We start from the raw sequence: 13,113 nt of genomic DNA, 5'->3' as shown, positions 1-13,113 counted from the left end.
TGTTGTTTTACAAAATCCTTATACCAACCCGAGTCTTTGGGACCTGACTTTTGGTTCAGTCTTGAAGAAATAGTCTACCTCTTCTGCCTTTTTCTACCATTCCTGTCCTTGAAGTTTTGGGATTATTTTTTTCCGTTCATAAATCTTTATGAAATAGTCTCTCTCTCTTTGCTGTGGATCTCACTAGAAAACAACAACTATCTGAAAAGCTGGATAATAATCCAAAAAACATATCCTTTGTGGACTTTAGAAATAAATTATGGTCCTTCCTTTACAGTTTCCCAGCCCTGTAATGAATTATCAGCCTTGATATTTATCACTGTTCATAAATAATGACAAACCATTTATTCCTTGAAGCCAGATATATTTCATGATCTGTAGTATGGGTCTTTGTGCCAAACAACATTTCCTGTTCTTTGGTTAAATGCCTTATGTTTGATGGAGGTCATAGTAATGTTTATTGCTGTAGTATTATTTACAACTCAGTTACCCGCAGGCTATTAGAAATGGATTGACTCAATAAAGGAAGGCAGAGAACTGAGTTTAAAGATCTGAGCAAGGCTGTTAATAATAGGCTCTGTTGTAGGTCTCTCATTCATGAGGTTGCGTAAGTGAAAGCTGACTTCATGGTCGGAGACCGCCGTTTAATTCATCCCGGAAATGTAAAGTTGTTCCTTTCATCTTGAGCTGGTAATCTGCATCAAATGCCTCCCTTTGAGCCACTGTGAAATAATTCTTCCAGTCTCCAACTTCACCTGATGCAAAAGAGGAAGGAAAAAAGGATTACAGTAGAGTCTCGCTTATCCGACCTTTGCTTATCTGACATTCCACCTTATCCAACGCTCTTATCCAGCGCCCCCCTTTTGCTCTAGCATTTCCCTTTCAGTTAAAGGAGCACTCCCTAATTGTCTCTCGATTCTCAATAAGTGAAAAAGTCAAGACGAGGAGGAAGAGGGAGGAGGAAAGGGGGAAAAGAGGCAGGACCGGAAGCGGAAGCATCCTCCCTCTTTCCCTCTGTGATTTCCACGCTCCTCTTCCGCATCTGGGCACTTTCTGCTGGGCTGTTCTAGCCCTGAGGTGTTGCCTTGCCTTAACTCTTTGAGTCCCTGTTGTTAGTATTCTAGGTGTCTAGCACCGCGTTGGATGGGTAACAGTAGGCGACTCCGTATTAACCGACATTTTTGTTTATCCGATGTTCTGCCAGCCCGTTTATGTTGGATAAGCGAAACTCTACTGCATATGGTGAGAGGCTGCAAAATTCCAGTGGGAAATACTTCAGCCCGGAAAAATCTACAACAACCCACTTCCACTTTAGATGAAAACACAGCATGGCTTTATTCTCTGTTTCATACAACATATCTGTTTCATACAACAAATCTGAAGGGGTAACAAAGGATTAGTTCTCTAACCAAAGACATCCTTTATTTTGAAGCTGAGAAACATATGTCTGATCTGGTTACAATGGTCCACTCTCTTGTTACATCCCAAATAGATTACTGCAACGCACGCTATGTGGGGCTGCCTTTGAAGACTGTTTGGAAGCTCCAACTAGTCCAATGGGCAGCAGTCAGATTACTAACTGGAGCGACATACAGGGAGCATACCACCCCCTTGCTGTGTCAGCTCCACTGGCTGCCGGTCCATTTCCAAACTCAACTCAAAGTGCTGGTCTTGACCTATAGAGCTCTATACGGTTCTGGCCCAGCTTACTTGTCCGAACGCATCTCCCTCTACATCCTGCCTCGATGTTTAAGATAATCTGGGGAGGCCCTGCTTTCACTCCCGCCAGTGTCGCAAATGCATCTGGCGGGGACGAGAGACAGGGCCTTCTCGTCTGTGGCCCCCTGCCTGTGGAACTCACTTCCCAACGAGATAAGATCGGCCTCATCCCTCCTGTCTTTTAGGAAGAAATTAAAATCGTGGTTCTGGGACCAGGCTTTTGGACAGCAGGCATAAATAGCACTTTGGATGTGGAATTTGACTGAAATGGTGATACGGCTGACATTACTGTTTTTATGATTTTAATTCATGCTTTATTTATTGTTTTAATTGTTGTTTTATTGTATTGTTATATGTAACGGCATCAAATTGTTGCCAAGTGTAAGCCGTCCTGAGTCCCTCTTCGGGGGTTGAGAAGGACGGGGTAGAAATGATAGAAATAAATAAATAAATAAATACCTCACCAGTTGTTAGACTGTTGTTATATCTACACTGTATAATTAATGCAATTTGACATCACTTTCACTGCCATCGCTCAATGCTTTGGAATCATAGGAGTTGTAGTTTGAGAAGATTTTTAGCCTTCTCCATCAAAGAGACAGAGACAGAGAGATGGGGCCTTCTCAGTGATGGCCCCTCAGCTGTTGAACTCCCTCTCTAGGGATATTAGATCGGCCTCCTCCCTCCTGACCTTCAGAAAGAGAGTAAAAACTGGGCTCTTTGAACAAGCGTTTGGAAATGCAGCTGAACAAAGAAGAAGAATGAACACCATAAATAAATTAATAAATAAAGACCGCTGGTGCCGCACCAAACTACAAATCCCAGGATTCTATAGCATGGAACCACGGCACTTAGTGATGCCAAACTGCATTAATTCTACAGTATAGATGCACTGTTTTTCTCCCTCAACCAATGTTAGTGTAAATGGATGAATTTCCACTGCTGGAAATCATGTTTTGAGAAAACACTCACCTTTCCTCATAAATTTGCCTTTTGCCTTGTCAAAGATACAGTCAGGGACAGAGCTGTAATTTGCCATTGGATTGTCCTTCATGACCTGGAATGAAGTGTGATGGACGATCTTCTGAACGATTTCTTCAGGCAAGTCGACTTCAAGGAATTTCATCACACGGCGAACCTCCTGGGCCAAGTCCTGATAGAAACATACAGAGGACTGTTAATAAGAAAAAGGACAGAACATAATAAACGTGATGTGTTTGTGTAGATAGATAGATAGATAGATAGATAGATAGATAGCCAGGACCACCCTTGTATTCTTCCCATATTAGCTATAGATTACACTATGAAACTAAATTTGAAAAAAAAATCTGGTTCTCAGCTATAGATTACACTATGAAACTAAATTTGAAAAAAAATCTGTTCCTGATTTGAAAGCCTTATTGCCTGTTTAGTTGTGTGCTATGTACTTTGTTATACTCGTTTTTGTGGTTGCCACAAATTATATTCAGTTGATTGCGACTCTGTGACACATTCATTGAAAAACTATAGCAAAATGAAACGAGTGCAGAAAGGACAATACATTTTTAAGGAAATTCTAAAGAAAGAGTCTAAACAGATTGGAAATATAGTATTGAGAAATTCAGGACCTTTCCATACGGCCCTATATCCCAAAATATCAAGGCAGAAAATCCCACAATATCTGCCTTGAACTGGGTTATCTGAGTCCACACTGCCATATATTCCAGTTCAAAGCAGATAATGTGGGATTTTATTCAGCTGTGTGGAAATGGCCATAATGGAAATATGGAACAAATATAAAGGACAATTAGTAAAGGTAAAAGTTTTCCCCACACATTAAGGGCCCTTCCACACAACCCTATATCTCAGAATATCAAGGCGGAAAATCCCACAATATCTACTTTGACTGGGTTATCTGAATCCACACTCAGATAATGTGGGGATTTTCTGCCTTTATATTCTGGAATATAGGGTTGTGTGGAAGGGCCCTAAGTCCAGCCGGGTCCAACTCTGGGGGATGGTGCTCATCTCCATTTCTAAGCCGAAGAGCCAGCATTGTCCATAGACACCTCCAAGGTCATGTGGCCGGCATGACTGCATGGAGCACTGTTACCTTCCCCCGGAGCAGTACCTATTGATCTACTCACATTTTCGTGTTTTTATACTGCTAGTTTTGCAGAAACCAGAGCTAACAGCGGGAGCTTGCCCCAGTCCTTGGATTCGAACCGGTATCTTTTAGTCAGCAAGTTCAGCAGCTCAGCGGTTTAACCCACTGCACCACCAGGGGCAATTAATTAGCAAATATTCTGTGTTGAGATCAATAATGGAAAAGAATTTCCCAAAAGAATTAAAGGAAATATTAAATAAAGAATTTTGAAAAAAGGAATTAAAAGGGTATTATTATTATTGGGTTGCTGTGAGTTTTCCGAGCTGTATGGCCATGTTCCAGGATCATTTTCTCGTGATGTTTCACCTAAATCTATGGCAGGCACCCTCAGAGGTTGTGAGGTCTGTTGGAAACTAGGACAAATTGGATTTATATATCTGTGGAATGTCCAGGGTGGGAGAAAGAACTCTTGTCTGTTTGAGGCAGGTGTGAATGTTGTAATTGACCATCTTAATTAGCATTGAATAGACTTGCAGCTTCAAAGTCTGACTTCTTACTGCCAGGAGGAATCCTCTGTTGGGAGGTGTTAGTTGGCCCTGATTGTTTCCTGTCTGGATTCCCTCTTTTTTTAGTATTGTTCTTTATTTATCATCCTGATTTTAAAGTTTTAAGAAGAATCCTTTGGCTAACCAAGTGTCTATGGAAAGTCCTCTGGGCATTTGGAAAGGGACACTGGACATGTTTTTGGACATACCCAAAGCACTACAACCCCAAGGCATTTGATGACCCCTCTCTCTTCCCCTGAACAACTCACCTCTTTCATATCTTCATAGAAGACATACAGGATTTTATGTTTTTCTTTCTCATCCCAGTATCGTCGGACATGATCATACCATGAGCCCCAGGCAACTGAGTGGTGAATAAAGTAATTAAACAACTCAATTAACAAAATGGGGCAGTCCTATTTGAAATATCACAGTATAGAATGAGATACAATGGTTCTGCTCCAACTTACTTTCCCAAACGTATCTCCCTTTATGAGCCGATTTGAGCTGCTGGGGAGGACCTGCTCTCGGTCCCACCCCCCTCACAAGTGCGACTGGTTGGGACAAGAGACAGGGCCTTCTCAGTGATGGCCCCTCAGTTGTGGAACTCCCTCCCCAGTGACATCAGACTAGACCCATCCCTCCTGGTCTCCAAGAAAAAGTTAAAGACTTGGTTCTGCACACAGGCGTTCGGGGAGTATTGCAACATGGAATTCAACCTCAATGTAGCAGCCTGAATAATGACTATGGAAATATGTGCAATGACAATTTGTAAAATCATAATGTAATTTGACGTTTAATAGGCTTTTCCTTAATCCCTCCTTCTTATCCAACATTTTCACTTATCTAGCATTCTGCCGGCCCATTTATGGTGGATAAGCGAGACTCTACTCTGTGTGTGTGTGTGTGTAGTAATATATCTATATAAATAAAAATGTAATGTTTGTTTGTGGGATTAACATAATTCAAAAACCACTCGACGAATTGACACCAAATTTGGACACAATACACATATCAGGCTAACGAGTGACCATCACTCATAAAAACACAGACAAACACAGCAAAAGAGATTTAAAAAGCCAAAAAAGAAAAAAAGAAATTACAACACATGTGCAAAACCACATATATAAACGCAAACACACATATATACATATATATACAAATATACATACACACATATACACACACAAAACACATATACACAGACTGGGCCACAGCAACACGTGGCAGGGGACGGCTAGTGTGTGTGTGTGTGTGTGTTATATGTTAGTGTTCAGTTATTTTGCTTTTTTTACATGTATTTTGACATCGAATTTTTGCCATTAATATATTGTAAACTGCCTTGAGCCCCCCCCCCCCCCCCCCCCAGGGGTGAGAAAGGTGGTATATAAATATAATAAATAAGGGAAAATCAAGGAGTAAGGAAAATCAAGATGTGGCACTCTGTATGTTTTAACCTGTTTTATTGTATTTATATATTTTAATTGTTAAAAATTTATAAATTGATATGTTGTATTTTATTATGGTATGTATAGTGCTCCATTGAATTTTTGCCATGAACTGTAAACCATTCTGTGTCCCCTTCAAGGTGAGAAAGTATACATATAGCAAATAAATAAATAAACAAATGAAATAAATGAAATAATCAAAATCAACCCTCAGGTAAAACAGGCACTTTTTGCCCTGTTCTTTTTTAAATAATAATAATAATAATAATAATAATAATAATAATAAATGGGCAGGAAATCAAGCTTTGGAGTGTGAGATATCAATTGTAGTCTTAAGAAGTAACTTTCCCCACCTCTGCTCTATATGTAACTAAATTGGCCTGCCCAAGTGACCTAACCTTTGCCTTCCATGAATTTCTTAATGTAGCCTTCCCATGGTCCCGGTTCCGGCTGTGTCACATTCATCTGGTCAAAGAAGAAATAGGAGACCACGTTGTCCTTGGCATTACGAGCCACGTAGATCACCTGGAAGGGAACAACAGAAGGTAAATCACATATAAACCAATACATCAAAACTGAAGACAAATATGGAGGGGGAACTATGGAAAATAATAGTGTCACCACTTACTTTGCAGTTGTTTTCCCAAAAATTTTTAGGAACAAGTTGGAAGGGGAGGTGGGTTTTGATCACACGAGGAGATGGGGCATCCACCAGGTAACTAATCCCTAAAGAAGAACTAGAGGAGAGTTAATCCAGCACTTGTGGAATTAGAACAGATCTGGAGAAACTTGGTTTGTTTCGGACTAGAGTTCCCCAATTCTGGAAGGTTTTGTCCAAAAATATATCCTTTCTCAAGTCCTGGGTGAAAAGGTTGGGCTGGGTCTTCCTTGAGTTACTTGCCCTTGGGATTTCTAGGCTCACCTGAAGGCACAGGGGGCGGGGAGCAGATCTCTAGGAATGGGATCCGGATATATGTGGGGGCTCGACGGGCTTTTTCCACATCGCCCCTGGCAAGGATCAAGTCGACAATTTCTTGCATCCATGTGGTACCTGAAAGTCCAGAGGAAGGCGACAAGTAAGCCTTTCTGCATAGCGAACTTAGGACAGTATCTGATCATGTTTGTTCTCCCAACTGCAATCAAAAGCTATTACTAGTTGTTGTGAAGGTGGCCAGGTTAGTTTTTTTTATTATTTACCACATTTATATGCCACCCTTCTCACCCCAAAGGGAACTCAGAATGACTTACAAGATATATATACACACAATACATTATATTATCAGCATAGTACAATATCAGAATGATATATTACCATATTGTACTATACCATTATATTGTAATATCATTAGTAATATTACATGTAATATAAAATATATTTTATAAATAAATGTAAAATATAAAATATAAAGTAGTTCAGGAATAAAAGCTTTGAATACCTGCGACAAGTCCAAAAGAAGCAACTGGCCTCATACTTCTTCTAGATTTTTTGCAGGGAAGTGGAGGCAGATTCATACTTGATTTGATTCAACCAGGCCGGATCCAGACAGACTCTTGTCCCAGTTTTATTTAACCCACCCCAGAAAATGTGGACTAGCCTGAGAGAATGTGTGGAAGCCCTACCCACAAGCCCCCAGACCCCTTAGAAAACTAAGAAAAACTTACGTGCCCTCTATTAGAAGCCCCGGCGAGCTCTCCCGGCACATAGAAATGATGTGCTAGGGGAGTGGGGGATGGATTTCCTCCTCCCCACCCCCCCTTCTCCTGGCACGTCATTTCTATGCGCTGTGAGAGCTTGCCAGGGCTTCTAATGGAGGGCACGTAAGTTTTTCTTAGTTTTCTAAAGGATCTAGGGGCTTGGAGTGAGAGGGTGGGTATTCCCACAGTGTACCGGGCTTATTTAGCCTGGTAATTTATTTGTTTATTTATTTACAACATTTATAGCCCGCCTTTCTCAACCATAAGATGACTCAAGGAAAGTTACAGATTGGCGTGATTCGGTGCCATGCATTCATAAAAGTGAGATTAAAAACAGTCAACACAACAATATAAAAACATATATAAAAACCATTAAAATATTCACCGATGTCATCTTGTTAAAATCATTTTCCAGTGACATCGCCTGGCCATTCCATGTTCATCATTCACAGTTTCATGTTATCTGTTCTTCTGCATTATCAAAAGCTTGCTCAAAGAGCCAATTTTTTTACCTTTTTTCGGAAAGTCAGGAGGGAGGGGGATGATCTAATATCCCTGGGGAGGGAGTTCCATAGCCGAGGGGCCACCAGTGAGAAGACCCTGTCCCTCATCCCCGCCAATCACGTTTGCAATGAAGCCGGGATCGAGAGCAGGGCCTTCACAAACGATCTTAAGCTCCTAGATGGTTCATAAGGAGAGATACATTCGGACAGGTAAGCTGGGCCAGAACTGTTTAGGGCTTTATAGGCTAAAACCAGCACTTTGAATTGTGCCCGGTAGCAAATTGGCAGCCATTGGAGCTGACACAACAGGGGAGTAGTGTGCTCCCTGAACGCTGCCCCTGTTAGTAACCTGGCTGCCACCCATTGGACCATTTAAAGCTTCCAAACAGTCTTCAAAGGCAACCCCATGTAGAGCGCATTGCAGTAGTCTATATGGGATGTAACCAGAGTGTGGACCACTGTGGTCAAGTCAGACTTACCAAGGTAAACTGTGGGGATACAGTCCAGACAGTATCCCCCCCTACTGCAATGCGCTCTACATGGGGTTGCCTTTGAAGACCGTTTGGAAGCTTTAAATGGTCCAATGGGTGGCAGCCAGGTTACTAACAGGGGCAGCGTTCAGGGAGCACACTACTCCTCTGTTGCATCAGCTCCAATGGCTGCCAATTTGCTACCGGGCACAGAAACCCAGAAATACTGCGTTTATCCCGTGCCTTCCAAGAAGGTGCAGAATTAATGCACTATCTAATTAATTCACTACAAACCAGGGTTTTCCTGGTTTGTAGTGAATTAATGTGGGACTGTAGAGAACATTGTCTGGACAGCCCCTTCTTTATTGCGGGAGGTCCCACAATAAAGGCCCTGTCTGGACAGGCCCTCTGAACCAACTGGTGACTCACAAGTTAGTGGGGAAGTTTCTGGAGTATCGCAACTACAGTACTTTCAAAGGAGTTACTGCACAATTAAAGAGGAAATAACAAGTTCAAATCAGGAACAAATTGTGTTGCATAGTGTAATATTTATGACGCCCTGATCTTTTGCAAGCATAGTTACTCAATGCCAGCAGAAACACTATACTAAGGGTCCTTCCACACAGTCCTATAACCCAGAATAGCAAGGCAGATATTGCAACTGGTTATCTGAGTCCACACTGCCATATAATCCAGTTCAATGTGGATTTTATACAGCTTTGTGGAAGGGACCTAAAACAGCAAAATCACCTTAAGGATGGGCTCTGGAGGATTTGTGACATTATGTTAGTTCTTAATAAAGGTCTACTATTGCCCAGTTGTGGGTTCTCATTACATTCAACACATGGTACATTTTGTACTGTTCCAGAAATGTTCCTGAAAAGAACTATAAACCGTGCCTTGGGAAAAGCAGTCTTGTGGTATCTTTCAGTCTAACGAATTTATTTTGGCATAAGTCTTTTGTGAATCACATGCTTCCTATTGGGTATTTGCAACAAAAGTGTAGATTTATGCTGAGATTCACTGGTTAGCTCCAAAGATACTACAAAAATTACTATATTTTCTCATGTAAATGTCAACCTTATGCATAAGTCAAGGGCAGGGTTTGGGGTCAAAATTATGGATTATGATGTGACCCATGGCTAAGTTGAGGGTCATTCCCTGGAGAGGAGAAAGCACCAGTTCTAATTTGGAGGAGCAGCTCTCCTATCCATCTAGGCCAGGGATTCTCAAATTTTTAAGCAGAGGGCCAGTTCACCTAGATTTTTGGGTTGCTCTTTTGATGAACATTTCCAGTCTTATACATGAGTATATACCATTTTTCCTTCCTTTTTTAAATCTTGAAACACTAACATGGCTGCCTCTTTACAAATCAAGTGAGCAATCTGACAGCAAGGCCTCCCTTAAAAAAGGAGACAAAGTAGCCTTCAGAAATCTAAAGAAAACTTAAAGTTGCTTCTATACCAGGCATGGGCAAACTTTGGTCCTCCAGATGTTTTGGACTTCAACTCCCACAATTCCTAACAGCCTCGGGTCTCTTCCTTTCCCCCTTCAAATGCTTAAGTGGCTGAGGGGGCAAACAAAAAGGCCTAAGGCTGTTAGGAATTGTGGGAGTTGGAGTCCAAAATACCTAGAGGGCCAAAGTTTGTCCGTGCCTGTTCTCTACCTTCTGTGTTTTCATTGATTCTTATAGTTGGGAGGGATCACAAAGGCTCATCTAACCTAGGGCTTCTTAAACTTTTTCCATTCATGACCCTTTTCCAAGGTGAACATAGCACTGAACGAAACATGCAGAATAATCACGGGATGTCTTAAACCTTTATCTGTTAATAAACACTACAAGCTACCTGGCATTGCCCCCCCCCCTCCCCGGATGGGAAGTTTCTACTAACTGTAAGAGAAATAAGGTTGAACATTGTGAAAGCCACCTACTCATGGCTATCAGCCTCCTCCCAGTAGACTCAAATCAAGGAAAAGCTTCATGAGATCCACCACTCCTCCAAACGTTTTCCCAGCAACAGCAAAAGTATCCCTCTGGGCCAGTGTTTCTCAACCTGGGGGTCGGGACCCCTGGGGGGGGGTCACGAGGGGGTGTCAGAGGGGTCACCAAAGATAATCAGAAAACACACTCATGGGGGTTCTGTGTAGGAAGTCTGGCCCGATTCTATCGTTGACGGGGTTAAGAATGCTCTTTGATTGTAGGTGAACTATAAATCCCAGAAACTACAACTCCCAAATGTTAAGTCTACTTTCCCCAAACTGCGCCAGTGTTCATATTAGGACATATTGAATATTTGAGCCAAGTTTGGTACAGATCTATCATTGTTTGAGTCCACAGTGCTCTCTGGATGTAGGTGAACTACAACTCCAAAACCCAAGGTCAATACCTACCAAATCCTTCCAGTATTTTGTGTGGGTATTGGAGATCTGTGTGCCAAGTTTGGATCAAATCCCTTATTGGTGGAGTTCAGAATGCACTTTGTAGGTAAACTATAAATCCCAGCAACTATAATTCCCAAATGATAAAATCAATCTCCACCAGTATTCAAATTTGGGCGTATCAGGCATTTGTGCCAAATTTGGTCCACTGAATTAAAATACATCCTGCATATCAGATATTTACATGCCGATTCATAACAGTAACAAAATTTCAGTTAGAAGTAGCAACAAAAAAAATTATGGTTGGGAGTCATCACAACATGAGGAATTGTATTAAGGGGTCGCGGCATTAGAAAGGTTGAGAACAACTGCTCTGGGCAGTGAATCTCAACCTGTAGATCTCCAGATGTTTGGCCTTCAACTCCCAGAATTCCTAATAGCTGGTGAACTGGCTGGGATTTCTGAGAGTTGTAGGCCAAAACATCTGGAGACCGACAGGGCAGCTAAACCAGGAAATCCCAAATGAATGCTCCCCCCATGAGGGTCTTCCTCCAGGGACAAACCAAGAATGGGCAACTTGGAAGTCCCTGAACAGATTCAGAAGGGGAGTGGGCAGATAAAAAAAACAACCTGGCAAAATGTCACTGCCTAGAATAATTATCCACCTTGTGCTCACTGTGGAGCAGAACAAACATCTGGGTTGTTGTAGATTTTTTCGGGCTATGTGGCCATGTTCTAGAGGCATGTTCTCCTGACGTTTCGCCTGCATCTATGGCAAGCATCCTACAACCTACAACAACCCAGTGATTCCGGTCATTAAAGCCTTCAACAATACATTGAACTCTACATCTGTATGCTTGGCCACTATGTCCTGCCTTATGCACAGAGGAAGAATTGTTTAAAGCTACACACAATGTGGTCGCTGTTACCCATTTATGGTCAAAAATATTTAACTGCTTGTGTTTCCTCTATTTTTACCAATTTTATACTTATTTATGCAATGCTTTTGACACAAAATACATAAACCTCTAAATTTCCCATTCTCCTCGTATCTCACCTGCTTTGGGATAAGTAGAGATGAGGAGATCATCCGGCCGTGCCTGGAAGTTTTCAATAGGATCCCACTGTTGAGCGATGGGTTCCATCAGGGGGATTCCATGGACCAGCCTCAAGGGGTACCTATAGAAGACCTCCTTATGGTTGTATAGGGCTTCAGTGTAGTCCTGGGTTTGGCTAGCCATGGTGTCCCTTCAAAGCTGAGCTCAGAAGGTTTTGGTTGGGATCTTTCTCAAAGTCCTGAAGTCACGCCTGAGATTATTTTTCTGGAGCTACCGTTTTCTTCGTTCTTTTTTTCAGTTGCTTCACATATCCTTTTGGCCCGTTCCTCTGTCCCTTATGTAAGCTGGAGGACAGCATTAATCTGAATTGCTTCATGTAGGAAAGTTCAATATCAGGACACGCCTTTGGTTCCGTTCTTTGCCCAGCCAACAGTTTATCTGCCAATTGAAATGAAGAGAAGGAAAATAAAAGCCAAGCTGAAGAAGTACTCCCACATTTGCAGTCTTATCTGTCATGCCTCGCAATATCAAAATGTCATCTTAAGGAGACTGCAATTTTTTCTTCACCTGAATCATTTTTGTTCTTTTCCCGAGAAATGCTCCTCCAGAACCTGCTGATTTGTTCGTCACTAAACTATTACAATTTTTTCTTGCCTAACGGAACTGGAAGACTTCCAAAAAGGAGATGAAACAGCTTGCCAGCAGCCAAGCCCAGTCTTGGCTCGACACTGGGAAGTTGTGAAACAGCAATAGGGATTGTAACAAAACAACAAGAGTTTTTCTGAGTATACAGAGTGTACTTTTGCAAGTTCAAGTGAGAATTCAACAGAGCTTGGCAGCAGCCACTTGTTACTGATGTCAGAGGGTGATGAATCTGCTCCGTGTTTTAGTCTGAATTTTAAAAGAGCTGCCCATGGTGCTGAACCCTATTCCTAATACAATGTCAATATGATGGATAGCTTATTGCAGTGGTTCTCAATCTTCCTAATGCCATGACCTCTTAACACAGTTCCTCATGTTGTGGTGACCCTCAACCATAAAATTATTTTCGTTGCTACTTCATAGTTACTGTTAATGTTTATTGCTTATTTTCCGTTATGAGTTTTATTTTTATTGTTTTGTATTACTTGTTATTGTTTTTATTATTGATGTATTGTGGGCTCGGCCTCATATAAGGCACACCGAGTCCCTTGGGGAGATGGTAGCGGGG

General features: G+C 41.7%; 1 protein-coding gene across 2 annotated transcripts; it reads right to left on the bottom strand.

Annotated features, from left to right (window-relative positions):
* Positions 1-343: 343 nt before the first annotated feature.
* Positions 344-12,497, bottom strand: LOC132777975 (sulfotransferase 1B1-like). 2 transcript variants are annotated; one of them, XM_060780554.2, is made up of 8 exons: positions 12,471-12,487; positions 11,903-12,341; positions 6,721-6,849; positions 6,427-6,524; positions 6,197-6,323; positions 4,620-4,714; positions 2,692-2,872; positions 344-755 (listed from the first exon to the last, which is right to left on the bottom strand). In XM_060780554.2, exons 2-8 carry the CDS (start codon positions 12,084-12,086, stop codon positions 625-627), a joined length of 945 nt encoding a protein of 314 aa, XP_060636537.2. In that variant the 5' UTR covers positions 12,087-12,341; positions 12,471-12,487; the 3' UTR covers positions 344-624. The 2 variants fall into 2 exon arrangements, with proteins under 2 accessions (XP_060636537.2, XP_067326015.1); XM_067469914.1 differs by having other exon boundaries at positions 11,903-12,497.
* Positions 12,498-13,113: the final 616 nt, after the last annotated feature.

Source organism: Anolis sagrei, chromosome 6 (genome assembly GCF_037176765.1).
Source record: "Anolis sagrei isolate rAnoSag1 chromosome 6, rAnoSag1.mat, whole genome shotgun sequence".
Lineage (NCBI taxonomy): Eukaryota > Metazoa > Chordata > Lepidosauria > Squamata > Dactyloidae > Anolis > Anolis sagrei.
Note: the sequence above shows the minus strand (reverse complement) of the source record. Positions and strands in the feature narration are given on the sequence as shown.